Source organism: Melopsittacus undulatus, chromosome 11, assembly GCF_012275295.1.
Source record: "Melopsittacus undulatus isolate bMelUnd1 chromosome 11, bMelUnd1.mat.Z, whole genome shotgun sequence".
Classification (NCBI taxonomy): Eukaryota; Metazoa; Chordata; class Aves; order Psittaciformes; family Psittaculidae; genus Melopsittacus; species Melopsittacus undulatus.
The window spans coordinates 2995654-3023636 of record NC_047537.1 but is presented as its reverse complement, the minus strand read 5'-3'; the positions used below and the strand labels follow the sequence as shown (position 1 = coordinate 3023636).

Sequence of the window (27983 nt, the reverse complement as noted above, 5' to 3'; positions counted from 1 at the left end):
GCTATTATGGGCTCTTTGTGAGATATAAACATAAAAGTTTGGGAATTTTCAACCTTTAATCTTCCATTTTCTTTTAAAGCTTCACAGCTGTTTTCTGAACCTATCAGACAAGCCCCACAACCCAGGGACACAGCATTTCTTCTGCTTTAAGTACGGCAGAACGAAGTCAAATGAAGGAGTAAGGATGCGTATCCCGCCCGCTCCCGTCCATCCCTGCTCCGACCAGCCCGGTACCCAGGGACCACCGGCACCTCCTCGACCACCCCGGGACACGCAAGGGGCACAGTGACCTAGCACGGCCCCTCCCCGGTAACCGGAGCGGTGCCCGGTGCCCGATCCGGTGCCGATAACGGCAGCAGGACCCCACCGCTCTCCGTGCCGGTCCCGCCGGCTCCGCCATCTCACAGCCCGCGGGCCGCAGCGGCCCAGGCCCCGCCTCCGCCCCAGGCCCCGCCCCGCTGCGGTTGACCCGGAAGCGCTCGGCAAACTCCGTCCGTCTCTGAGGGAGTGAGAAGATGGCGGCGGTGTCGGTGCTGCAGGCGCCGAGCGGCGGCTTCAGCTTCGATAACTGCGCTCGGTGAGGCGGGAGCCGGGGCACCGGGGATGGGTTGGGGCAGCTGGGGGGTCCGGGGGGCCGGGGGTCCGCGGCCCCGGGGGGGGAGCCCTCCGCCTGGCCTCACTTCTCGCCTGTGTTGCAGGAACTCGCTTCTGGAGGCCGAGCTCTCGCAGAAGGGGCAGCGGCTCCCCGCCCCCCGCAAGACCGGCACCACCATCGCCGGCATCGTCTACAAGGTGAGGCGGGCACCGGGCGCGTCCCTCCGGTGTTCCGCAGCGGGGAGGAGGCCGGGCCAGGCCGCGGGCAGCTCCTCCGCTCCTGGGTCGAGCTGTGCGGGGCTGCCCCTCATTGTGGGGCTGCCCCTCATTGTGGGGCTGCCCCTCACTGTGGGGCTGGGGAGAGGCCCTTGGTGCCTCGATGGGAAGGGGCTGGTGGAGGTTCCGTGCTGCTGAGTCATGATCGGTCTGTACGGAACCGGCTCCTGTGCCTCATCCACCTCACCCGGGGCTGCTCTGGGCCTTGCAGCTGGTCTGGCTGTTGGTGCTGGAAAGTTGCCTTTTTGAGTTTTAGGCTTTAGGAATAACCCTCTTTTTCTGTAGGATGGCATAGTCCTGGGAGCCGATACAAGAGCAACTGAAGGAATGGTTGTTGCTGACAAGAACTGTTCAAAAATACACTTCATTTCTCCTAATATCTAGTAAGTATTAAAGTATTTTATTGTGTATTGGCATTGGTAATAGTATTGGGGATTTTTAGCCATGTTCTTTGTAAACAGCAATATTAGGGTGTACTTTAAAGTCATAGAATAGTTAGGGTTGGAAAGAACCTTAAAATCATCCAGTTCCAACCCCCCTGCCATGGACACCTCACACTAAACCAGGTCACCCAGGACTCCATCCAACTTGGCCTTGGACACCACCAGGGTAGGAGCATTCACAGCTCCCTTAGGCGGCTCATTCCAGTGCCTCACTACCCTTACAGTAAAGAACTTCTTCCTTATATCCAGTCTAAACTTCTCCTGTTCAAGTTTGAACCCAGAGTGACATGATACATTATTAGTAAGGGTTGTAGATTAGGGTATTTCATTTACATATAAACAGCTCATCTTGTGTCCTGAAAATACTGACTATACAAAAACTTTAATTTCTTTACTTTCATGATTAAATTTCTATTTGTTGGATAAAGCATGGAGTTATTTTTTCCCTGCCCTCCCCACCTTTTCTCAATTTGCTCATTATTCATTTCAGCTGTTGTGGAGCAGGCACAGCTGCCGATACTGATATGACAACACAGCTGATTTCTTCCAATCTGGAGCTGCATTCACTATCGACTGGACGACTTCCAAGGGTTGCCACAGCAAACCGAATGCTGAAGCAAATGCTTTTCAGGTAACCAAATGGGTTTCTTCTTTCTTTATTAACAATGATGTTAAAGTGTGGTTTGTGTGTGGTTTGCTGTTCCTTGTGTAATCATGTTAAGGTCCTACAGCTTCACTGTGGGCTTCTGATTCACATATAAACATTGCTTCCAGGTATCAAGGCTACATTGGTGCAGCGCTGGTTCTAGGTGGAGTAGATGTCACAGGCCCTCACCTGTACAGCATCTATCCCCATGGATCAACTGACAAATTGCCTTATGTCACCATGGGTAAGTGATACGTCCTCTATATTGTAACACAAGTGCCTGGTAAAAAGAGTGAACAAATTATTTAAAGCTTTATTGAAGGTTTTACTTAAATTCCACTGTTTACTGGGAGCTCTACAGATGTCAAGCATAAAAGCCTTACCTTTATTTGTAAGGCAGGTGCACTGCTCTTTCTTTTGACACTTAAAACCTTGCGGTGTTACACCATTTAAGCTGCCAAAAACCTGCTGTTACGAAAGCTGCTGTTTGTGTTCCTCAGCGTACCTTTAAGTAAGGGAATTGTGGGATTCCCAGAAAGTTGCTGTAAAAAAAATATATCCTTAGAAACTTGATATGCAGATAGCCCTAACTCACAGCTCACATGAAGTCTCACTTGAGGAATTATGTTGTACCTGAAGTTTTTCTGTAGCTTTACTGGGGAGAGTAGGGAGGGATAATGTGATTTGCTTTTCCTTTTGAGAGTATCTTCTCCTTTGTTGTATTTCTTGTGAAGAAGCAGCTGTATTTTACTCCACAAGGTTTTTCATTGTAATGAAAACACCTGATGTACCTGGTACTCAATAATTGATCTAACTACTGTATGGAGCTGCTCAATAAAGAGGTTTAATTCTGTTTGCTGCTGGGGTCAACTTAACATCAGTAATCCACCATCAGGTTATGGAGTGTTATTACTCTGTCTCTGCTGCCTATGTAACATTTTCTGTAGTAGCAGTGATTTGAGCTGTAGTAGATGCAGTTCTGTGTATGTCTTGTTCAGTTTTGAGTTAGAGATTGTGGTAATAACTGAAAGCTGAAGCCACAGTTTTTTGCGTGCTTTTTGGGCATTTAGGTACTACCCTGTCAAGACCAATTACAAAAGCAGTGCTCAGAATATATTGTAAAATACATACTTGCCAAATACATTCTTCTTTGGCGTGTTCTCAACTATAAACAAGAATATAGGACAACATGGAAATAAGTACTTTGTGGTAGCAGAACGTAAATCGTAAGTAGCTTTTCTAGAGTATTTTGTTTCTCATTTAAAAAGTGGGAACAGTGCTCCATTACTTCCCAGTTCTACAGAGATGAACAGCTACAGGTGTTGCAGTAGCAATAATTTCAAATTGTGAAGTGCCTTTTGGGTGTGTGCCATTTACCTGTGATGTGCCATTTACCTGTGATCTTGCTGAATAACCCAGTTAGGCCTCTTAAGAGGAAGACAGTAATACAGAATAAAAAAACTTTAATAATCTCTAATCTTGATTTGTGAATTTAACTTGTCTTTGGCCGTGTTCTCTAGATAAAATTGTTTCTTTAGTTACCTTAATTGTTGAGGGATGCTTGAATATTCCCTGTGGTAAGAATCCTGAAGTAATACAGTATGATAAGCTTTGCAATATGCAGGAGAGCCTGAAAGAAAAGGCACACACATCTTGGAAAATTACAGAATTTGCCCAGCCTCTGGCAATAGGGATGTTTTCAATAGAAGTGTTGAACAGATCAACCTGATTGGTTCTGAAGTTTTCTGTGATTTATAGGCAATAATCTGGAAATAAAAAAAAAGTAAGAGAAAACTAGTGCTTTCTGAGCTGCTAATACTCTTGTGCAGTTTCATGTGTGGTGTTTAAGGTTAATCCCTTCTTCAGGCTATCATATATCTGAAGAAAGTAAAACTCCAAACATGGTTTGGGTTGCAACTGGGGTTGCTCTCTTGATCCCTTGAGAAGATACCATTTCAGCCTTGAGTTTCATTTTGAAGACTTGGATGATTTTGAAAGAGAGCTTGGTTTTAGGAATGCTATGGAAGTGTAATGTAGAGTCCAGATAAATACATCTGAAAAGCAAATTGATCTGAAAATGAAGTCTTACTCAGTGTTTGCAGCTTTTATTTTGTCTCCACAATGGGAAAACAGAACTTTGGTTTTTTGTGTCGTTCATGGTTGGCATCTTTAGACAAAACACATACTATATCCTTGGAAATGTTAAGGTTTTTCTTCTGGATCTTTGTGCTATTGAGACAGTGCAGCTGTTTAAACTGAATCATCTGGTCATGAGAACTGTGATGAAATCATGCAAATCCTGCAGAGGTGGTTCTGGACCAATAGATGGTGCCAGTGCCTCAGGAATTGGGAAGTAAGTTACTTGGCAAATAAAATCCAAGGAACAGTCATGTGATGTCATTGTTTAGCCTTTGATACATAAAAAAAAGTAAATGCCTGATTTTATAACTGCCTATACTCAATGTTGTACTAAACTAAAAGTATAACTGACTTTGTACTGATAGCTGTTGGTAGGTGATTGACTGACTAAAGTTGTAGTTTCCATTATGTACGTGGTTACTTACGTGCCTGTGTTTTAAAAGCTTTAAAATGCAGTAATTCTGAAAATCCTGGCTATTCCTCTTTCCCTCCACAAAAATAGTATCAAAATAAGTGCAAACAGCTAGGAGGTAGAATATCAATGGATTATGTTCATTATAGTTTAAACTTGGATTTGCTGTCAGCTGTATCAGGTCTGTGTCTGGTGATAACATGTCACTTTTGGCTGTGTTGTCAAACAAAGCCCTCTCAGCATAAATGTTCTTTACCTTTCTGTACCTAGTACCTTGATATTTTCCCCACTGACTAGGGTATATTTTAGTAAAAAGATTAGCTTGTGCATGTAAATGAACCATAGGACTAAGAAAGAAGAGAAAGTATCAAAGGTCAAATCAGAGATAGTAGTTGAAATTATATTTTTATCTTATTAAAATTAAACTATTGTTAATTTTTTAAAGTTTTCTAAGAGCAGTTCATTAAATTATGTATTTTTTGGCTAGTTAATTTTTGGAAATTCAGTATTAAATAGGAAAGATGGGTTGTGGTGTTGGCTTTTTGTTTGTTTTTAATGTGCTAGAGTGTGTTTGTGGATGGATGGAGTGGTGTCCTCTCTTGCAAGGGAGATTTAAAAGATACTCAGTGCTTACTCAGGAGTGAAAACATCAAATTAAACTGTTTATGCTGACAAAGGACAAAATTGGATTTCAGCAAACGGTGCAAGATTGTCTCATTGCTTGGCTTGTCTAGGAAAGCTTCTGGCCAAGACTTATAATGAAATGCATGCATAAAATTAAAGCACTTGAAGTCTGTAGTTCAGCTTTTGGAAACAGTAAGTATGTTCCAGTAGTCTCTAGTGGCTAAAGCTAGTCCCCTGGTACCAGTGTTGCTTCATATTCATAAATCAGCTCTTCATGCATTGGCAATGTCGTCCTGCAGAGCAAGCACTACCACTGCTGAGACACAGCCCTCTCAGCCAGGAACCAGGGTGAAAAATGACCCCAATCGATGTGGCTGTGGAGATCACTGAATTTTTACCTAGAATGAACAGCAAATTGAATAACAATGAGTGTGTGTGAATAAATGCCCTGTCAGGAAGCCCTGACAGTGATGGATTAGTAAGTGCTAAATGTTGCTCTCTGTAGGCTCTGTACATCCTCCAGTGTGGCAGGCTGAGGTAGCAAACAGGTCCTTGGGTGATGAAAATGGACTGTGCTTAGCAATAAGAAGTTGTCTTCAGTGAATGTTCTGCTAAAAAGATCCAGTTCATCTGTTTTAGAAAAGCTACTGCAGTTGCAAAACACAATGGAAATTACTGTTGGTTGGGGTTTTTTTGCTGTGTATCAATAATTATCTTTTGCATTAAATCAATACTGAAGTGGCACAACTGCTCAAGGAGAGAGATGGGATTTTAAAAATGAGTTTATTATAGTTGAGACCAGAAAATTTTTAGTAACTTGCTTGTGAAAACTTATGAAATGACCAATGTTTCTTAAAGAAGGAGGAAAAGCAGGATCTTGGTCTCATAACTTACCTGGTTCACGCTGATTATCAGGCTGAAAAGCATTTGCCTTAGAACACAGCTTTGCATCTTGGTTTCTGTAGTTATAATTTGTTTGGCAATCAATACTTTTTTCTATTTAGAGGCTTTCTGAGTATTTGTTTCTGAAGCTTACAGAAAATACATGGAAAAATGATTCTTTGGAATTGTTACATTTTTTTCTTGATGACTGTGTTTCCAAGGTTGTTGAAGTGTATCCATTTATAGTAGTTAGTGGTTTTAGAAATCTAGCTGAAAGGGTTTTTTCCCCTTACATGTTGTATAATACAAATACACGATGACCAATTATATTTGGTTTAATTATCCCTATTGATTTGAGGCTGAACTGCTGCATCTTAGCAATGTTGAATCCTAGCTGGTAGTGACTTAAATCAGTTCTTGTGTATGAGGTGGGAACATCGATCCCTAATTAATGGATGGTGTTTTGCAGTGTTTGGATTTTATCTTTCTCCAGACATTATGTTTGGGAATTGTTAAGCTTGTTTCTACATAAAGGCAAAGCATGCTTGTTAAAAATGAGTTATTGGTGGGCACTGAATACATGGACAAGAGAACAGCTGTTTCCCCACATACAAACAAGTTCTCAATAGACCCTTAATATCTGAGTTTTCTGTGCTTTTATAGGTACTGCAATAAGAAAACCATACTTGCAATGTTTACTTAAGTTCACAGCTTTTATTGCCAGTTCTCCTGTTACAATGCATAGCTTTCACAAGTCAGTTGAACTACTTGGAACATTGTGGGGTTGTTTGGATCATATGTGGAATTTGACAAGTAGAGGGAAGTTGGTGTAATTGGGTAGTGAAGTTTGCAACTCATGAGCAACTGTCCACTGCTGGTTTCCTGCATCTCTGTGGATGGTCGAGTGAGGGGGTTCCAGGCCACCAGCACTGCAAATAGGGAGATCAAGGGGTTTTATTAATTAATGTGCTACAAGTGAATGCATATCACTAGTGTTTCTCAAAACAGTTCCTATTCCTGTTGTCAAACAGCAGATTTGTTTTGGTGGAGAAACTCTGAAGCGTACATCTATTTGTGTTTGTAAAACATGCTGTTTACATCTGGTGCTAGTAAGAGTAAAGAATTTTCATTGTGCTATTTAAGATTACAAAAATGTGTTCTTTCAGAGAATGCTCAGCTGTGCTGTGAGACTTTTACTAAGGTACTTAGTAAAAGTACTCATAAAGCTTATGTTTAGGATTTACAAACAGTAGAGAAAAAAAACAAAGGAGTTTATTTGGCTTTTCCAGCTTTATTTCCTGTTCTGTTAGACCCTCTATGGGATCTTGGTTTGCAGATGTAAATGTCTACATGCAGGTTTAATAAAATTAAGACTTTGAACAGGTCTTAGAAAACTTACATTATGGGAATATTGACATTTATGTATTTCAGATTAATCCTAGATTTGGCATTTGCCATGTTAATATAGTGAGATAAATAATTAGAAGTATAATTCTTTGTGTATAAAGGATTTAATTAATATAATGTAGCATAAGGTATGTCCCCCCCTTCCTTCTTCTTTGTAAGTCTGCTGAGTTCTGGCCCACAGGTTCTTTTGGGTACTTCTTTTAAAAAGGAGCTGGAGGGATGAACCCAGTTTCGGCCATGAATGGGATTATTGCAATATTTGCTAATGATGATTTTATTTGTCAGCAGAAGTTGTAAGAAATTAAGACCATATATTCTTGGCTCAGTAGCTAATGTAGTAACTTGTCAGATGCTACATTTTATACTCTAATTCCTGCAAATTTTTTAGTCTTTATACTCTCTAATTATTTCAAAGAACCCTTATCAAAGGTTTTATCAAAAATTTTTTTCCTATTTTGAGGCTTCCCATTCTGCTTAAGGTAGGCCTTCATTTGAGTGTAGGAGGAATGTGGCCTTGGTTTGAGACCATATCTTCTTTTTTTCTCTCATTAGAAATCTTTTATGTCATCCCACAAGAAGCATTATTTTATGGTTAAAATCCTGTATTTGCTTTAGAACACACCTTCTTGTGACCTTGTTTGAAGGGTCAGTAAAATTCCTCTGATTTGTGGTTTGTTCTGTGGTATCAGCTGTTTGTATCAGCAGTTCATTTCTGCTATTAGTTGCTTAAAAATTTTCTTTATTCCCAGTTTCAGCATTTAAAAAAAAAATGGAGTCATGTATTGCTCCAAGGTGCAAATGAATAGTCATTGCCTGTAATACAAGTACACACTTAGAGTGTCCTACTGCTTTTAGATGTGATGTATTTGGTACTGTAAAGGTAATGATCCTCAACCACAGCAATATTCTGTAACAGGAGTATCTGTCATATTCATTGGGATTACCATGTTCATTGATTTGTGTCTGTAAATCTGCTGTTTCTACCCTTTAAATTTGATCTATAATTGGACCTCCTTAAATGGTTCAGATAAGGTAGTCTGTATTTTCTCAACAGTGTCACTGTCAGCTTCTCCTTTTTCATTATACATTCAGCAGACTTGATAAAATCAGCAGGACACCTCATTTGAAACTGTTTAATCGCTGCCTTTTTCTTTCACTAAACCATTGAGGTGGTCAAGTGATATACACAAATCATTTTAAATAGAAGATATGGCTTTCTCTGTGACCCAGCTAAACAGATAGCACTATGCAAAACAAGTTAAAAAGTAATAAATGCCAAAAAATCTTCTAATTGGAGTAAAAAATTGCAGGTAACTTTATTCACTCCCCAAAAGTAGTGCTCTCTGAAATATGGTTAGGGCCACAGACAGACAAAATACCTTCCTAAAGACTCACTCTTTCTGAGCAAAGCAAGCTTACCATTTCAGATGGTATCATACTGCTTTTTGTATTAATTTACAGAAAGCACTTTTGTAACACCTGCATTTACAGTGCTTTGGGTAGGATGGCTTCTGTTCTGTTACTACACTTACACTGCATCCTTTAAGAAAAGTAATGTTAAGCTCATGTTTTGATATCTGTCATTTTGTCTGTTCAGCTGTTGCTGTTCAATGTAAAAATAATGGCATAAAGCAAATGCATAATAAACTGTTTAAGAGAAGGTAAAAGAAATAACCTCATGGCAGCAGCCACTACCCTATTACCACTGGTGGTTTACTCGTCCCCATGTGTAACGGTGACTGTGCCAGGGCAGCTCGTTAAAGCAATCTATTCATTCTGAGTGTCTTTAGTATTAAGTGACATACCCTCTAATGTGGCCAGGCACAAAAGTGGGGCAGGAGAAATGGAGGAGTAGGAATTACAAAAGGTAGCATTTGGTTAACTCTTCTTCTACCTCATTTTCCTATTTTAGTGTTCGAAAGAGTAAAAAGATACTGTCAGGATGGACGTGGGTCTGTGTGCCCTGGCTGTGAATTTAGAATTAAACTGGGTGGCTAGATGAGAGTGTATAGTAAGCTAAGGTAGACTTCAGTGTGGTTTGTGCTGCTGATTTTTATCTCTTTCTTAAGAAAATACTGTATCAAAATACACTGGCTAAAGTAGTGTCCTAATTCTGTTACCATAGGTTCTGGGTCGCTGGCAGCTATGGCAGTGTTTGAAGATAAGTACAAACCAGACATGGAGGTAAGAATTTTTCTTTTAAAACCTCAATTTTCTTCTCTCAACAATCCTCATGATCATAAGAAGGGGTTTGAAGCTTTAAATAAAGTTAAATCTGCTCTGGTTTCCCTGCACTTCAACTGTACTAATGTCAGCTTACTGCAAAGCTGTAAAAATTGATGGGTAAAATGAAGTTTAAAGGAGCACAGCTGCTTATGTGTTTGTGTATGGAAAAGCTTGTCTGATTTGAATGTAGGTGAAAGCTTTAAAAACATACCATTTGCTGATTAGAGTTGACCAGGAATTTAACAGCACTTGCAGAGTCAATATTGCCAATATTGCTGTCTTGCCATCAGTATTCAGACCCTCTCTTCTTTGAATCTTGAAAAGAGAACACAGGATTGTAAAATCAACAAGAAACGTTCAAGTAGTATATGAAACTAGCTAGGTTTCTGCTTGATTGGGTATGTTCAGAACTAGTAAATGTACTTCCATTATTATCTACTTAAAAGCTGATTATCAGAAGATTTACAAGGTCATGGCTTGTTTGTGTTTTGCTGATAATCTTGATTAAAAATTGAAAAAGTGTTTGGTTGCTCATTACAGAGAATCATTCAGGTTGCTAAAAGCTGGAGTGCTGTGATTGAGATCAGAATAAGCACTGTGTGTGCAGCACATTAGTATCTATAGTATTTCCTTACACTTAGTTACACCATGTTCAGTGCCTGTTAACTAAAGAGTGAAAAATCCAGTTGTCTGCAGACTATTGATGAAAATAAATTAAAGGGCTTTCTGTAACCGTGTTTTGTAAAATGCCTCGGTAGTGTCAAGCCCTTTTTTAAACCACATTAAGCTCTTTAGACTTTCTGAGAGTACTTACCATTCCAATTGATTAATATTTGCATGGTAAAGAAAAAATGAATTCAACACAACTGAAAATTGAACCTGTTAAAATTACTTGTAACACAAAGACTTGCAATCATTTCAGCCTGAAATGCACAAATCTTGCAGGTATTGAGTTGATTTCTTTCAGAAAATGTCTTCAGAAGTTCTTCATATTTGTCATGCAATTGCTGTGGGTCATTTCCTTCCCTTCAAATGCACTATATTTTCAGGTGGTGGTCCCATATGTCCACTAGTTCCTCTAAAGTTGGTCACTTTTTAAAGTTCAGGTGTAATTGATGTCATACTGTCACATCTCCTGAAGAAATGTGATGTGTAATACCAGATGGTTAGAAAAACCCAGTCTTGTTTCAAGAAGTTTTCCATCAGTGAAACTGCTTAAGAGTTTGTAATAAGCACTTTTCCAGTTACTCCTAGAACCGGCTCCTTTTCTGTAGATATGAAATAGTTGTGCAAAAATGCAATAACATCAGGATTCCTGTGTTGCTACAGTGGTTTGGGTGGTATCTGAAGACACTGGACTTCAGGGCTCTAGTGTATTTATAAATGTTATCAGAAATATTGGAATATTTTTAATAGGCATTCAAGTTTCCTCTATCAGTGGCATCACACTGGATGGCTGATAAAGAGCCACTACATAGAGGTTTTTCCCTCTCCCCTCATGCCTCTCTTAAGAATGACAGAGTCTCTTTTTCCAGCCTCTTGTGTGACCGTACACTTGGCATGTGTGCTATTCATACTGAAAACATGAACTACAAATCCTTGGAATCAACAGCTCCAGCATAATAGTCTGCTCTCAAAGCTATAAATGTCAGGGCTGTGCTATGAAACTAAAAATTTCATTGGATTCTCAGCTAGTTTTCAAACTTGTATTTTAAGTCATTCTTTGTGTAAGAGCAACCAGAAAAAGGCACCAAAAATTGGTAAATCTCCATTTTTTTTTCTATTTGAAAGGTCATCCTAATTAAATTGTCTTTATATACAACCATAAATGGCAGCAGATATTCACTGTTATAACAAGCATGTAGAGATGCAGCCTAGCAATTTGTTGAAATAGATATTTAGATCTTTGAGGCTTGGGTGCACCTTAACCCTCCCTTTGTTTTTGCCAGATATTCTGTTAATAAGAGAATATTGTTAATAATAAATTACTCATTTAATCATAACTGAACAAGAAAGATCCAGGTGATGAGCTCAACTTTTAAATGCTGCTTCCTAATTTGTTATGGCTGCCAGCCTAAAATATTTACCTTTTAAGTCAGGTGTGGTTTGTTGGTTTGTTTTTTAGTAAAGTAACAAAATAACAAATGGTATTTCTCTTAAAATTAAACAAATTAAATTTGATGCATTCTATGGGTATTTTACATAAAACTTGCTATAAAATGGCAATGGTGATAAACCTAAAATTCCTGGAGATTAATTTAATAAAATGGGTAGCAGATTAATATTTTTCTGTCAAGATCAATGCTGCTTTCTCTTGCACTAATTGTCAGAATATCTTGCTAGGGCTACTGGAGGGTAGTGGTGTGCTTCAAGACCATCACATCACAGAAAAATGATTCAAAGGCAAACTGTCCTGCACCCTCTGGTATCAACTTGCAAATTAGCATCTGGAATGTAATTAAACAAGCTTAATGAAAGTAGCAGCTGAATACTACTGGAAAAGACAATCAGCTTTTTTGCCTCTGATATGTATTCTGTACTATTGAAGCTGATCACCAAACGCATTGTGTGAGCACAGTTAAAAAAAATTAGCATTTATTTGAAGAATAGGGACTGTTTTTCATTCTGTTATGCTTTTGGCATGCACTGGTGTCCCTTGAGAGCCATGCCACAGCAGATAGTGCACAATATTTATAAATCCATGACAGGCAATAATAGCAACTTGAAAAATTCTTTTGCTAGAATTTCAAGTTGAGAGCTGCCAAAAGCGGAGAGGATCAAATCTGCAGTGGCAGCTGCTGTGCCCTACAGTTAGAATCGTAGACTTTGAAGATGCTCAACTTGAAAAAAAATTAAAACCTAAAAAAATAAAGAAATAAAAAAAGAAGACTGCAGGCTTAGCCAATTTTTGCAGGTTTCTAGAGCCCTAGCTCTCTGCCTTTTGAAGATGAGTTGCTGAAGCTTCTACCACTGCCTGAGGCGTGCTAACACCAGCAGGATGTGGGGTTTTTTTTTCCATAGACTTAGTGTGTCTTCAGATTTAAGTAGCACATGCTTTATCAATGCCAACTGTGATGGTCCTTTCCCTGGCTGCAATGCTGGGAGATGATCTTTACCCAACATCCTTGAGAGAAAGTGCTAAGATAGATGGTGACGTACACAAGTGCCACTTCTGCAGTCTGATTTATGGAGGCATGTTTCATTGTGAAGCAAGTGCTGGCCTCTAGAGGAACCATTATAGATTGCTGAAGATGTGAACACTTTCAGCCCTGAAGGCCTGTAGATGCTTCAGAAATGTAATGCCAAGCACCTAACTACTGTGGAACAATATTAATCTGTCATGTGGGCAGCTATAGATCTACTTTAAAAAACATAAGTGGAAGAACAGCACATCTAATAGAGTGTTTTGAGCTTAGATCTTTCATTGCAGCCAGTTTTTCTTTCAATAGCATTTCCGTAGAGTAGCCACATGGTTCTTAAACCTTAGAGTCAGGTTTTGCAAATGCATCAGTGCCTTCTGGTGTTAAACAGTAGTGAAGAAATATTCTGAGGTGGTGGATATGGAAACTGTCGTGATCTGGGGAAGAAGTCTACAATGTTAAATGCTGGAGTTCTGGGTTCATCTCTACTGTGGGTGGTGAATTCCTATACAGATTAGGGTTGTTATGTATTTTATTGTGGTATTTGACTTAGGTTGTTTGAAAAGTAGAAGCATTTTGTCCATAGAAGAATTACTTGATGTACAGCAAGAGCTTTCTGCTTAGGCGAGGAAACAAGCTGCTTGTAACTTCATTTCTGTATTTCATCAGAACAGCCAGGTTTAATAAAAAGAGGATTCAGACTGAGGAGAATCAGTAGAAGCCACAGAAAGTGGAATTGTTGCAGGGAAAATGGAGTAAATCTTTTGTGTAATGAGCTCCGGGGCATGGAATAGGTGGGGGGGGGAAAGGGAAGCAGGTAAGTATGCAGGTATTTAATAATTCTTTCTAAATAGATCACCCCCAAAAATGTGAGATTATATTTACCATCATTTCAATTTTTTAAGTGTGGCAGGAAATCACATGGTATTGAAAATGAAAATATTCTGGAGAGATTAAAAATAAGAGGGGCTGTTCTGACTATATTCCACTTGGCCCATAGGCGCGAACTGTGCTGTCTGAGAAGTGGCATCTTGTTCTGCTGCCAGCCATGGTCACTCCTTCAGCTGCTGGCCAGGTTTGCTTTTGTGCTGGTTCTGCAGTGATTACTCCTGTTAACTTGTCTGGTTCTGCCAAACATGGGGTAAGGAGCAACCCTATGAGCAGTTCAGCTGGCAGGTTTGGGTAATCCTCTGCAGGAGAGATGATGGGCAGGCAGGAGGAGTTGGAGCCTTTGCCAGTTAACAGTTGTAGATGTTTTCACAAAGAAATTACTCAAAGTAAGAGCACTGGAAGCTGCAGAATTTGTAGACTTGGGCTCTTTGTGTCCACAGTTTTGTTTCTGGCTTTGTCACTGATTTTTGAGGTATTTCTGAGCAGTCCCATATCCCCAGAGTGAAGCAGAATGTACACCTGATGCACCTTTCACTGTGTACCTCTTATTTCAGTAAAATAATGCATCAGGCATAGTGCAAAATATTATGAAAACATGTCACTTTCTTCCATTTCCCAACAGCTGACATAGAGATCATTCAAATCTTTCTGTGCTCCTATTTCCCACTGTCCCTCAATATGGTGGTATTATTTTTGTTTATTAACTACAGACAATAATAGTGAGCTATTTTGGGAAACTGTCAAAACTCTCTAATCTTCAACAATAGTTGTCTCATCAGTCTTATTTAGCCTGCATCTGTGTGATTCAAGGCTCAAGAGCAATGACAAGCTGCATATGAATTCTGTATTCATTAGTGATGGTGATCAAAATGCCTGTGTCCCTGCCATAGGGCTCAGGTGTGGAAGTCTGCAGGCTAATCCCACCAGCTGACATTTGGAGGTTTAATGACTCCATGGGAAGGTGACCACTTGCTGGGAGGTTTGTCGGCTGAACTCGGGCAGCAGACAATAGAGATCAAGCCAGACTATCAGAGTTAAGCTGGAGAGCCTGCCTGAGATACTTGAACCCCTGTTGGTGTCAAACACAGAGATTAAGTAAATGGGGAGGGAAAAAAATCTGACTCCGTGAACAAAAATAAGTACTTAGTATTTATGTGCTCTGTGTATCTGTTTATTTCATTACCCAGTGACAGGAACTGAGACTGTTAGTGGCATATCTTCAGTGCCCTTTCTGACAGCGCTCGTGGCGACAGAGATCTTGTGCTTTCCTTATCTACCTGTGTTATTGTCTTCTTCAGAGAGATGAGCTTCCATGGATACATATTAGGTGTTAGTGCATAGAGGCATGCAGAAAATAAAGGCTTATTGTGCTATTTCTTATTTTAGATTAAAATTATTCTATGATAAGCTGATTTCTGCTTGACACATTGGACAGTTAATACTGTTCTCATCTTCTTTCACAGACTTGGGCCTTGGATTGATTTCCTTTGCAGAACTAGCATGAAACAGGAAATATGGGCTGATTTAAAATGTGCTAGCTAGCTGTGCTCTGGAGTGGGTAGGATTACTGGAGAAGTGTTCTGAGGTGTGCTTTCTGAATCTATCACGTGCAGCCTCTATGCAGAAATCAGGTGGGGGAACAGCCGACAGGATCAGCCTGAGTTACCTGCGATGCTCAGTAGCACTTTCTTCTAGTTTTGTGTTTAGACTGTATCGAGGGAAATAAATTTCACCCGAGTTTAAATTGGGCCTTGCTGCATGACAAAGAGCAACAATTTCTTCACCTTTATGAAAGTAACACTTAAACTTTGTATGTAATAATGTAGACAAGCCAGCCGGAAGCAGGGCTCCATGTTAAGAGATCATTTCACTGCCCAGGGTTAGATGTAGGACAGGTAATTATTTGTGATGCATTTCTCAGGAGCAGGTGTTGCAGTGTAAATTGTTTGTGCATCTCCCAGAACTGCAGAACACGGGCAGAACACACTGGAAGATATTTCACATGGCACAGAGCCCGAGTGCTGCTCCTGCGGCAAGGGCAGGGGAAGGCTTGACTGAGCAGGGAAGAGGGAATGGGAGCAGGGTAGAGGGTGGGAGCCACAGCTCAGGGAGAGATTGGGGGGCAGCTCCCTTCAGCCACTAAGCTGCATGGAGCAGTTTGGGGTATTGGGAAGGAAAAACTATCCCAAGACTTGTTTTCCTGATGGTGAACTTCATTCCCTTTTTTTCCTAAGGGATAGGCTGATGAACAGATTTGCTCTATTTGAAGGAGATGTGTTATGGCTGGATATTATTTATTTTTATATGCAGTAGTAATTTATAGCAATTGTCATATTTTTTGTGGTTTACATACCTGGCTTCTTCCTGGTGGCTGAGGCTCAGTGTGTTACTGCATGGGAATGTAGCTGTGTAGAAAACAGGATATTGTGCTGTCTGTGGCAGAACTTCCAGCCTGGCAGAACTTACAGCTCTGTTGCTGTTGAGCAAGTGCTTTTATTTTGAGAAGTAGTTCCCTAAAAGCCCCTTGAACTTACCCAGACATAAGCAGCAATGGATGGAGTGAATTTTCCTTCTTAGTTCAGAGCATTGGAATAATAGCAAAAGAAATCCTGTAGTTGTGAGGGGAGATTGTAATTTAATTCTGTACCACTGGAAATATGTATTGTAGTCATCTTTGTGTAAGGAATGGCACACAGGAACTGATGTTATTGAATAGTAGTTCTGAATCGTAAGTTTCTTGCCTTGGCAGGTAATTTGGCATAAATTGTTAATGTAAATCCAGGTTAGCGGGGAAGACATTATTTTACTAAAAAAGATAAACTGCTGATTAATTCAGTATAGAACTCAATTACAAATTGAAAGTGTCTCTGCGGGACGCCAGTACCCTAAAGACAGCAGATGTTGAATTGATACTCCAGCATATTTCACACTGGTATGAAATATTAACATGGTTTATTATACTTGTGTGGTGTACGGTATCAGAGAGGGGGAGGTGATGATGAGGCTGGTGCAGGCGTCTGCCATCGGAGCATGCGAGAACTGTAATCGCCGAGAACAATAATTAGGAACTAAGGTGCATTTTATTTGGGAAGTTCTTAATAGAAAACAGTTAGAAAAATAAACATTGCCTTGCACATTATTCACAGCAAGACTGACATGAAATGCACTGAAGAGTTACCTCATCTATGAGCTGTGAATGAATGGAAAGATGTTTGTGTAAGAACTCAATTGCTGAGTTTCAAGACTGCTGCTCAGTGCTGTGCTCACATTTTATGTCATTTCCTGCCCATGTCATGTATTAGCTCAAGATTGTTACTTCCTAAATTTCTGTATTTTCCGTGTAAAGTAGGCAGCACATTAACCCTGATGTGTTCATAATCCAGGGATTTAAGCAAGTTGGGGTTTTCCCTTTACATGTGTTGTGGTGGTGGCAGCACAGCCACTGTAGACTGTGCATGTGAAATGCCCAGTGAGGAACGAGGAATGCAGTGGCACAAGGAAATAGAGGAATGAAACTGGCCTGTGCTTTTTGGTTATTCTCTTAAATACAAGTCCAGCTCTGAAACCTGAGTTAGAATTGACACAAATGTATTTGGAGTCACTGCTCCAAGCAGAAGTTCCACAGCACAGCATGTGTTCTGGAGCAAAAATTCTCATCATATTAAATAGCTTTTGAGCCCTTGACACCGTTTGTTGTGCAAATACTGAGTAATTCATTTGCCTTCCTGCAAGTGAATTCAGGTAATATCTCAGAACTTGGAGCATTTCACTTTCTTGTTAAATAAGGCTGTGGAAGTGGAACAGGAAAACAACATGATGCTTGTTACCTTGATTTAAACCAACCTAGCTGTTTAACACACAAAGGGGGAGTCCCTGTTTCACTGCCCTATCCCCTTTCTGCTTTAGAAACTAATACATTTCTGCTTTTTTAGCCTTTAACAGTTCAGTAAAAATAAATAAACTCGCTGCTGGTCTTCCAGACACTGATTTTCATAACCCCTTTGCCAGTAGTTGCTTTAATTCTTCCTACTTGCAGCTTCTACCTTGTAAATGTTTCTCTGTGCTGTGTTCCTTTGGCTATGTCAGTTTAATCTGGTTTTCTGTGACTGGGACTCCTGATCTTACGTTACCTGTTTTAAGAACCTGTTTTGCCTTGTCTGGACTGTTACATCTCAGCATTCCATCTTGAACTTGGTAATGTCTTAGAGCACAAACAAAGATGGTGGAAGGTGAGGGGCAGATTCAAAAGACTGCCTGCTCTTGGGTTCCATTCACCTGCTCAGAGAGGAGAGAGAAGCAAACTGCTTTGTCTAGTAAAAAGCCCCCCCAAATTTGAAGTGAGGTCATTCATCCTTGTATGGGGTCCTGCTTGAAATGTGTATTTGTTTTCTTGGTGAAGACTTGTTAAATCTGAGTGGTTTAAATTACAGGTGCCAGCCCCTTGCCAGCCTCAGAAGGGAGCCCAGACAAATTCATTCTCACTAATGGAGTCTTTCAACTTCCCCTTACAAGAAAAACACAAAGTACTTTGCTTCTCAGTTTTGTTCTCTCTTTGGACTTAGCTGGCAGAGTTTAGCGTTGCTTCCAGTTACATATTGATCTCTACCACAGCTTCTCCCTGCAGGCAGACTTGCACATCCTCTCACATGTTGTACTTGGCTGATTACTCTTCCGAAATCTAATTATGCTTCTGTAGGTGCTTATGTCCTTCAAGAGGTATCACTTTCCCAGCCCCAAATTCCCAACACTCCTTTATAGATCTCTTTTTTATTATCATTGTCCTTCCTCAGGCTTCTGATTCTTTTCCTCCCCTCCCCACCTCAGTCTTGCTGATTCTCACTTAAAGTAGGATCAACTTTTTACATCATAGGAACGCTTTTCATTCTGTTGTAAAAACCAATGTGGTATTTGGTTTAATTTTACAAGTATTGCTAGACACTGTTGTATCCATTCTGTGTCATTGTGCACTGTATTGCAAATTCTTGGTAAGACTTGCTCTTGGAGCACTGCACTATGTACCCGATCTGTGACAGCCTCCTGGTGACCTGCAGAAGGTGTTCATTTCACTTGGGTAAGAACTTAAAGAAATTATCCTTTCTAGTTTTTAAACAGGAGTTGGCTTTTGCAGATTTAACTTACTTGCAAAGTTACCAAATGCTGAGGAAATACTACTCTCAAAACCATTCCAGCTGCTCCTTTTATTGTTGGAGGGATAATGATAAACTTGTTTAAAACCTGCTAGTAAAGGCAGTATTGATGTGATGTAGAAATAGCCATATCTTCTGTAAGAAAGTGTCTTTTTTTCCTTTGGTAGCATTTGAAATCTAGAAATCGCTTAAGTGAGAAGAGAAACTTGGTTCAAGTAATATACAAGAATAATGTGTAAAAGTTCCTCCTTGGTGCTGTTTGGGACTTGCAGCATAGCAGCTGCAGAGAGGTAATCTATCAGTTCTTGAGTGTCCACAAAATGCAACTCTCCAGATAACAGGTTTAAAGTAAAGATTTAATACTGGCTCTATCTACTATGATGTTGCAGTGACAGTTTAAAACTCATTCTCTAAATCTCAGCAGACTTTATAGCTACCAGTGGGCCCATATAAAGCTTAATGGCATTACAACACATAAATCATCTTTTAAAGATGCTACCAGTAGCGCCAATATTAAATGCAGACAATTGTCTGTGTTATAAATAATTTATCAAACACCGTTTCAGATTAGCCTTCCATGCTGAGTTATTTATTTTAGCCTTTACTGTACTATTCCTAAGACACGTTTTGGAAGATCCATTACTGGTCACTTTAATGAACTTGAGGGTCTGTTTTCACCCCCCTCCAGCACTCTGCTACATCTGCGGTGACCATTACACGGCTGAGCTGGACCTCTTTGTGCCTTTTACAAGTGCTGCCCATTTGTCATGTAGTGGTAAATGGAGTTGCACATTGGAGTCCTGGGACACATTGTGTGATGTGGTGATGGAGACAAACAGATAGCTCTATAAAGTGCTGCTTGTCACGACCGACTTGTGTTACAGTACATCACTCTCGTGGTAATCTCATTTAAGAAGCAGTGTGGACCCGAGAGAATGATATTCCCAGTTAGCTTGGTCTTTGCAACCATAAAGTAGGAAGTGCTCCTTTTATATACTCTGAACTTTTAGGGTTTTTTAAGATTAATTATTACAGTGCCTCATTCATGCCCCTGTGTCAGCAGTTTTCATGCTAACCCCCAGTTTTCTGATTGTAAAACAGCAGCCCTTGCTTGTGGCCGTTCAGGTCATCTTTCTAAATCATGAAAGGAGAAGTAAAGAGCACCAAAGGAAGGTTTTCTAATATGAAAATTATTCCAGGTTCATGAACTAGGCTGCACTCTATCAGCTGGCAGAGCAGAGATCCCATTTTACTGTCTTAGTGTAGTGGATACCTTAGTGCAGTCACTGAGCTCTGCTGCCTGTGCTAGGTATGTTCAGAGCTATTTTAATAACAGGAAATTAATCAAGTGCACTTTAGAAAGTAAATAAAATTCAAATTTTATTTAAATAAAGTTTTACATTCCTGTCTAAAAATGAGTAAATTAAAGGGGAGAATGGAACAAACTCCCAACAATCTGCTGTGGTTTTCCTAAGCTGTGGTGCTTTTCATATACTAACATTTGTATTATTGCTTAAAATGATTTGGGTTGTTATCACATTTTTAAATCAGATCTACATATATGTTTATTTTACTGTATTTACTTTCTCTATAGTACCCTTAGTATGCAACCAATTGGTGAAAGCAGTTTTCTATCAGCTGAATGAAGAAATACTTAGCAGAGTTTTATTGATGAAAACCACTGAAGAAAGGCACAAGAATGAAGTTTTACAGCATGGCTGTTTTGTTCCAGGCAGCTTCATAGAAAGTGCAGTTCAATTTATGGGTTTTGTTTTAAAGAGTAATACTGATAAAACTGGAGTTAAATAAGGATTTATTCAATTTCTATAGTTTACTGGAAATAAAGCCCTCTTCCTGGTCAATACTGTAATTAAGCTGTTACAGGAATACTGGTATCAAGCAGTGCTCTTGCAGAGGGCCATCAGAGAATGCAGGGTATGCATGGGGAGCAGACATGGTTGTAGCTGAGCTAATTTTGGGCTCCCCTTCAGCTGCACTTGTACACTGGGGTTTGTGCAGCTGCTGTTGGAGGGTTTAGGATCGGGCTGTGGAGCTCATCATCATTGTTGTCATGTGGCAGGATACTGGCAGAGACACAGAGGCCTTCAAAATGAAGCAAGTATTAAAAAAGCTGCATTTATCATCATTTGCCTGTTTGCTCTTCTGTTCACCAGGTCTGGTGGCAGGAGATTATTCAGAGGTGTAAAACATCAGCAGAACAATGAGGAGTGATGATGGTAACGTGGTTGTGTTTGGCTGGCTGAGCAGCACCTGCTAGGAATGACTTGATAGAGTCCAGATTGGTGTGGTTTATTCTCTATTGGAACAGGCATATTCAAGTTGTTTTCAAGTAAGTGCCTATACACCTTTGATTAAAAGGGTCTTGTGTTCAGGTATGTACTGAAGGGGTTATTGAAAAGATTCAAGTGTGTGTGTGTATGGACACAATCTCTTTTCCTGACATTCAGTGCCATGGGAAGAGGCCTCAAGGCCCCTGCTGAATGCTACTGCTAGTGCAAATGGTAAGGGGTAGGGACAGGCATGTGTTGGTACGGACAGGGTACCCACACAAGGTTTTTACAGGACTTAAAACATCTGGAATGTTGTTTTGCAGCATTTTCTTCCTAAGTAAGTGTAAACCTGAGGCATTAGTGATTATTTCTAATAGAGCTGGATCTGGATTGGTGATTGTTTTCAGGAAGCTGCCTATGAAATAAATGAGTAAGCCCTGGCTGGGAGCTGTAGAGGGAGCCAGCGCAGCTGCCAACCCTCCTCCTGTTCAGGAAGGCTCTCAGGCACATCAGAACTTGTATTTATTTCTGCCACACTCACATCAATACCAGTCATGCTGGTTACTGGGGAGGGGTTAGGATGGGCTGTAGTATTTTAGTGGAGAGTGGTTGATGAATCCTGGTAAAAGACAGTAATCTCTGATGGTTACTGGTGTATCACAGACATTGTGCGGCTCTGGTTCAGGCTATTTACACAGTGTATTTCTCAGGGTTACACACCATGTGCATCATTCCAGCAGCTGCATGTTTGCCCTTTTAAAAGAAAGTAGATACACAAAACCTGTAAGAAATCAGAGCTCCACGGGGTTAGTGTGTGGTTTCATGAGCAAGAGGGAGCTTTAGTTCCTGTTCTGGTTTTGGTTTACGTTTGTTGCAAGTACTTGGTACAGGGAATACAGTAAGAAATATATCTAAAAATTATATAAAAACCTAATTACAGCTTTATTAATACATTTTATATTTAAATAAATTCTAGCTTTGTATTGAGATATTTAATACATTTCATTTCAAGCACACTGTATTTATATATGTATTCTGCTTTGGTTATCTATGGAATTCCTGAAGTGTGCAGCAGCACAGAAACTAGCACCTTCCATTTTCTCACTAAAGGAAAGACTTTAATTATAAGTTTCAGCATTTTGACAGCAGTACCAGGTAGGACCAGTGTTTTCAGCAGGTTTAAGAAGTTCTCTGCACTTGTGTTCAGGACCAGGATTGAACATTTTAGCCAGGTAGAGTTCAGAACAGAGCATGGTTGCTTTGTGCCACTTACTGTTAAGATAAGCCCAATAACTTGTGCAAAGCAAGCTAAGTTACAACATCACAGAAATGATTTTGGTCCTGCAGAGGATGATGAAGCATTCCCTACTCAGGGAAGCCTTGTAACTAAACTAGCATGAACCTTTAATGTGTATGCAGCTGTTGCACAGAGGCCAGTGCAGGGAACTTGATCCTTACACAACAACCTGGCAGATAAAAATCATAGAATCTATTTATTTTCTCTGTTTATTAACACAAAACAATCTAAATTTTGCTTTCCTGGCTGTCTCTTAAAGTCTGATCCATCCTGGGGTGGTGGATCCTGGATGGGATAAGGTACTCCCTGTAGGTTATACACTGTTCAGCACTGTTGGTAGTTAAAAAGGTGCTGCTACCTCCTGTATTGTTCCAAGAGCCCACAGCTTCCCCCATCACATGGACAAACCTCCCTGTGAAATGCCAGCATTTGTGACAGCTTTTCTAACTTTCCTAGGAAGAGGAAGCCAAACAGCTTGTGAGAGATGCCATTGCAGCCGGCATATACAATGATCTGGGCTCTGGCAGCAACATTGATATCTGCGTTATAAGCAAGAACAAGCTGGATTTTCTCCGTCCATATGATGTGGCCAACAAGAAGGGGGACAGGTTGGTATTCCCAAAGCTGTGTGTTATCTGTGTTCTTCCCAGCAGTTCCTAGTATCTGTAATACTTAATTCTGTCAGAGTAATCCCTAGGTAAGTGGATGAATTTCAACTCCATTGCCTAATGGGGGAAATCACAGCCCCCAAGGCTGCTAGAGGGTTTTGCAATATGTACTTTTATGTTATGTGCAACAAGTTGTGCAACTTCTCAATCTACTGCCAAAATAGGGGAGTTTAAAGAAACTGGTTTTTCCCTACTTTTAAGCAGAGTTGTGCTGCTCCAGGTATAGAGCTTTTCAGATTTGTGCTCAACTCTTTTAATTGTGACACTTAATTCTGAGCAGACATCTCTGAGGGAGAAGTTTTGTTACATGTTTTAAGTGAGATTTTCTATCATAATCTACATGGGTGTAAAGGGCAGCACCACATCTGGACAGATGCACTTAAGATGGCAGAAGCATGGCTTGATTACAGGCAGCCTGTGTTAAATGTAGCTGATTTTTAGCACAGAAATCCAAAGCTCAGGTATTTGTATAATTACTCAAGAGTTACAAAAAAGAAAGTATAGAATTATATATAATTATAAATTGCTAAAAAGCCTTCTTAAAGAGTGCTCTAATGGAATCCCACTGACTTCTAGAAAGTAAATGACAAAGTAACTGGAAAGGGCTATTTTGTTTTAAAGATGTTTCCTAAAGAATGCTGATTAAAACAGTCTCAGTTACTGCAGTCAGTTTAGATTTTGCACTTAAGCACAGTTCCTTTACTTACTCATTTTATACTTTTCCAGAAAACTTCTGGAGAAAGCTGGGTATAGTTCTGAAATTGTGAATGAGATTTTTCCTGTGCCTCATCTTTAAGCTGAACTGTCCCCTCTCTCTCTAACAGGTATGGGAGGTACAAATGTGAGAAAGGAACTACTGCTGTTCTCACTGAAAACGTAGCACTCCTGGAAATTGAGGTGTTGGATGAGACTGTACAAACCATGGACACCTCCTGAACTACCCACCAGCCCTTCTGTTTCCATGTCCCAGGCAAGCAGCACCAGTTAGTTTAGCAGCCTTCCAGCATCAAGCACACGGCTGATACACAATAAAGAGGTTCTGAATATTCTCCTTGTGTTGTCACGTGGTGTTTGTTTCTTCTGCTGGTTTTCCCTCCTTAGGGTGTTGAGAATATGAGGCTGGTGCAGAACAGAACTTACCTGTCTCCTTAGTGCTGTAGGCTGGGATTGCAAGCTGGACTTACCTGAAACAGGCTGTACCATTATATGAAAGGGTAATGAGCATCAAACTGGCATAAGGGCAGAAAAACCACCAAGTACAATATCTATTCTGTTACTTCATTCTAGGAACAGACTGCAAAAGGGTAAAACTATTCCACATAATCCCAGTTTGACAAAGTAATTCTGTTAATTCTATATATACTAATAAATGTTCTGGTTTTGCTGGACATGTGGATATCAAGAAATGGTATGAACACAGAACTGGTGGTTCTGAACAGCACACTGCAGGGAAATAACACAGGTTATCATGGGATGTTTATAGTAATTCTTCCCTGTTTTCCATCAATAGAGACAGGATACAGAGTAGATCCAGCTTCCATACTGGTACACACATTCCTAAACAACATGACTAAATTTAGACAGCATAATTCAATTCAAATTCAAAACAAGACTAATTGTCTTGTTATACCTGCATCCACCTGGGCCTTTCTTGTCCAGACTTGTGCTATTTGACAGACACAGATTGCAAACTTCCATACAGGACCACATAACCTGGGAGTGGAGAGAGTATACAGAAAATCCACCTGCAGAATTACTTCTGTCAAAAGGAAAGCGAAGCACATCATCCACACTCTGCTTCAAAATGGTAATGGGCACCAGTGCCTAATCTGAGCCTCCTGCAACAACCATCCAGGAAAAAAGAGCTTTAGCTGTACCACGATTTCAGAGGGTAAAGACAAAGAGGGTAAAGACAAGGACTCTCATGCATAGGTTTCCATTGGGAGAACAGGTACAATTTGAGACATTCTGGAAAAGTATCTACAGATAACAGCTGTTAGGAACAGTTTCACACACATTTAAGCCTGTTTTCAGGGTTTCTAAAATATATTACTTAATACTAGACTTTTTTTAAACAAAGGTGTTTATTTTTTAAATCATTTTTTTATTTATCTAAAAATGCACAATTGCAAAAAAATTACCTTTTGAAATACATTTACTTAGAAGCACGAAGAAATTCTATGTAGCAAGAAAGTGACCAGACTTCTCAAGAGACTCAAATTCAAGCTGAGCTTCCCTGGAAGCCGAAGATCCTTTTCTGTGTTACACCAAGAGAGGCGCAGCACATCCATCCCTCTGAACATGTAGCTGCCACCCTGGCTTAAAGGAAAGCTGCAATGTCAGAGTGAGAGTCTTCAGTCTTAAATGTAAGAACTGCTGAAGAAGCCGGGTATAAATTAACCACCCACGTTAGCATGGGAACAGGGGAAGCAATTTGGTGCCTCCACTACATTCTCATGCTGATTTGAATTTCCTGCTTCTCTCCTGAGAGCAGCAGGCTCAACTTTCTGCTGAGAAGACTCAATGAAATGGCACCTTGCATTAACGATACCAACCTTATTCACAGCAATTAACAGCTTTTCCTTGCTCTCCTATATAAATAGTTCAAAATTGGATGGGATGGAGCTGAAGATGGCACTGCAGTTTTCCTTTAAGTAAAGCAAATTAGTTTAAGAAAAAATCCACTAAAAGCATATATATGTAGGTAACCCTCTAACCCTAATCCTATTTCCAAAACATTAAGGATTGTATGCTTCTCTTCAGAATAAAAACCCAATGGCACAGGCTGCATTTGAACTGTCACACACAAATGTACACTTTGGCATTGGCCACCGTCACACACGGAAGCAGCACTGCCACAGGACAGGCGTGTGCCTTCCCCAGCTGGAGCCCTCAAGAACCTTAAGTGCAGCCTGTTCCTCTGGACAGGCACATGAAATGGAAACACTTGAACGTGAATCCACGTTTGTTCCTAAAGCAGTGACTATTTTCCATCGACAGTAATGAAACAAATCATTGATTCAATGAATGAATTTAGCTGGTTGACAATTTCCATGTAGTTAAAGAAGACTCCTTCAAATCAGGTGGAGATCTTACAGAACTTCACATTCTATAAATGAGCTTTCACAGTTGAACGGACGGGGCTGATCCTTGTGGAGAATTAGACACACAAAGCATTTGACTTCTTTCTGGTTAAAAAGAATGTTCAAAGTGTTTAAACACTGCTTTGCTTCAGTTCTACCTACGGTACCTGATGTACGACTGAACATGGAGGAGTATCTTCACCAAAACAGTTGGCTCTGATACAACACCGGGTTCTAACAGGGACCTGTAGCCTAAAAAGAATCATGCCAAATGGGAAAATAAGTGTAAAGAGCACTTCCTTACAGGAGCAACGCTTGCTTTGGGTTGGTTTGTCGGCATGTTCCTCGTCTCTGTCCCCAGGTACATCCTCATCTCATTGGCTGCAGCCAAGTTAACAGATCAATGCATCAGCAAAACACTCTACATTTTCCATTAAAAAAGAAGAACACTTGAAACAAATGAGTTTCCCACCCCCCAAACCCTTCCCAGTTCCTATGTCTGAAGAAGAGGGACTTAATAAAAACACATAAATGGCTGCTTTAAAATATACGAAGTAAAAACTGAATTTGCTATTGAACATTTGCGGAAGAGGCAAAGTAGCAGTTATACAAATTACACAAAATCTACTGTAATTCTTACATTAGTACAAAGTGATTTCACTGAAGGAATTATTTCAATAGTTCACATTACAGTTAAGATAGAGGGGATGCAGCAAACCTGCACCCTTGTTAATATCTATCCTAGATTACACACGACAGCTTTAAGAAAGGACCCTTAAATGATCTACATCTGTAACATGTTATTGGCCTGGAAAAGAAAACAACAACAACAAAACAAATCACTTGCAATACCTCACAGAATCTTCACGTTAAAGCATGACCACGGCGTAAGAGTCCTTGTCAAATAACCTGCAGAAATAATGGAGCCTCTTGCTACGAGTGCTCAACCCTCCCTCGGGGGTGACAAGGCACCACTTGGTTTCAGCTGAGAAAAAAAAGGATTCAAGTAAGACTGAGCTGTGCTGGCTTCTCGAGAGCGGCTGCAGACGCTTCATGTGCTGGAGGTCCACACGTGCATTTGCTTTGCTATTTGGTGCACGTAACCAATGTCAGGTCTTTGATCTGGATCGGGGTATATGCACATGCTGACCAGCTCCCGCAGCTGAAAGACAAGAAAACAGGCATGTAAATGTGAACGGATCCGCTGACTTCTTGTGAAAGGCTATGGGAATGTTTGTCCAACCACGGGAGGCCAGGCAGCAAGAACCCTAACACAGACATTCCTGTCCATCCATCTGCCCATCCTCTCTCACCCTACGGAAGGGCCAGAACAACTTCTCTACCAGTTTCTGTGTGTTGAAGATTTAAATCTTCCACACAACAACCCAGTGCATCCGATATCATCATCTACTGCTCAGTGGTTTGCTGGGGCTCTGCACAGGACAGACCAACCAGCTCTGACACCAGGAGGTTTGAAACTGTTTATAAAGATATAGATCTCCTTCTGAGGGGGGGATTGATTTATCTCAGAGATCCAGCGCAGGGATGACCCCTGTCATCAGCCTGTGGTCCAAATGAGAAGGAAGCATAAGACAGGAGTGGGGATGTCCTGGCTGGGGGCAGAGGGAGGTAAAAGCAGGACATGGATTGAAGGGAAACCAAGATCACTTCCAGCAATGCCACTGATGGACTTGCCCATGAAAGTGGACTCTGAGGAAAGGGGGACACCCAAACAGAGCTCTCCTGTGCAACTGCACATCCCTTCCCACAGCAATCCTGGGTCACAAGCCTGTTAAAGCTCTTCAGTGTACAAGTCT

The 27983-nt window shown here is 40.5% G+C and overlaps 2 protein-coding genes across 5 annotated transcripts in view; one reads left to right on the top strand and one right to left on the bottom strand.

The window, feature by feature from the left end:
* The first annotated feature begins 468 nt into the window (after positions 1-468).
* PSMB7 (proteasome 20S subunit beta 7) lies at positions 469-24132 on the top strand. Its single transcript, XM_005146281.3, has 8 exons — positions 469-577; positions 699-792; positions 1156-1253; positions 1804-1944; positions 2088-2203; positions 9549-9607; positions 22872-23023; positions 23908-24132. Exons 1-8 carry the CDS (start codon positions 516-518, stop codon positions 24017-24019), a joined length of 834 nt encoding a protein of 277 aa, XP_005146338.2. The 5' UTR covers positions 469-515; the 3' UTR covers positions 24020-24132.
* A 2582-nt stretch (positions 24133-26714) lies between these two features.
* The window catches only part of NEK6 (NIMA related kinase 6), a 60857-nt gene continuing 59588 nt past the window's right edge, over positions 26715-27983 (bottom strand). For all 4 annotated transcript variants that reach the window (XM_034067648.1, XM_034067651.1, XM_034067649.1 and 1 more), the window contains exon 10: positions 26715-27328. In XM_034067648.1, the coding sequence (XP_033923539.1) occupies positions 27218-27328 (111 nt within the window). In that variant the 3' untranslated portion in view covers positions 26715-27217. The remainder of the gene's footprint in view (positions 27329-27983) is intronic.

Bases quoted from the DNA above. Each gene is read 5' to 3' on its own strand.
- PSMB7 (XM_005146281.3), top strand. From the start codon at position 516: ATGGCGGCGGTGTCGGTGCTGCAGGCGCCGAGCGGCGGCTTCAGCTTC. The intron at 1,945-2,087 runs GTAACCAAATGG...CATTGCTTCCAG, and splicing joins CTGAAGCAAATGCTTTTCAG to GTATCAAGGCTACATTGGTG. The intron at 2,204-9,548 runs GTAAGTGATACG...CTGTTACCATAG, and splicing joins ATTGCCTTATGTCACCATGG to GTTCTGGGTCGCTGGCAGCT.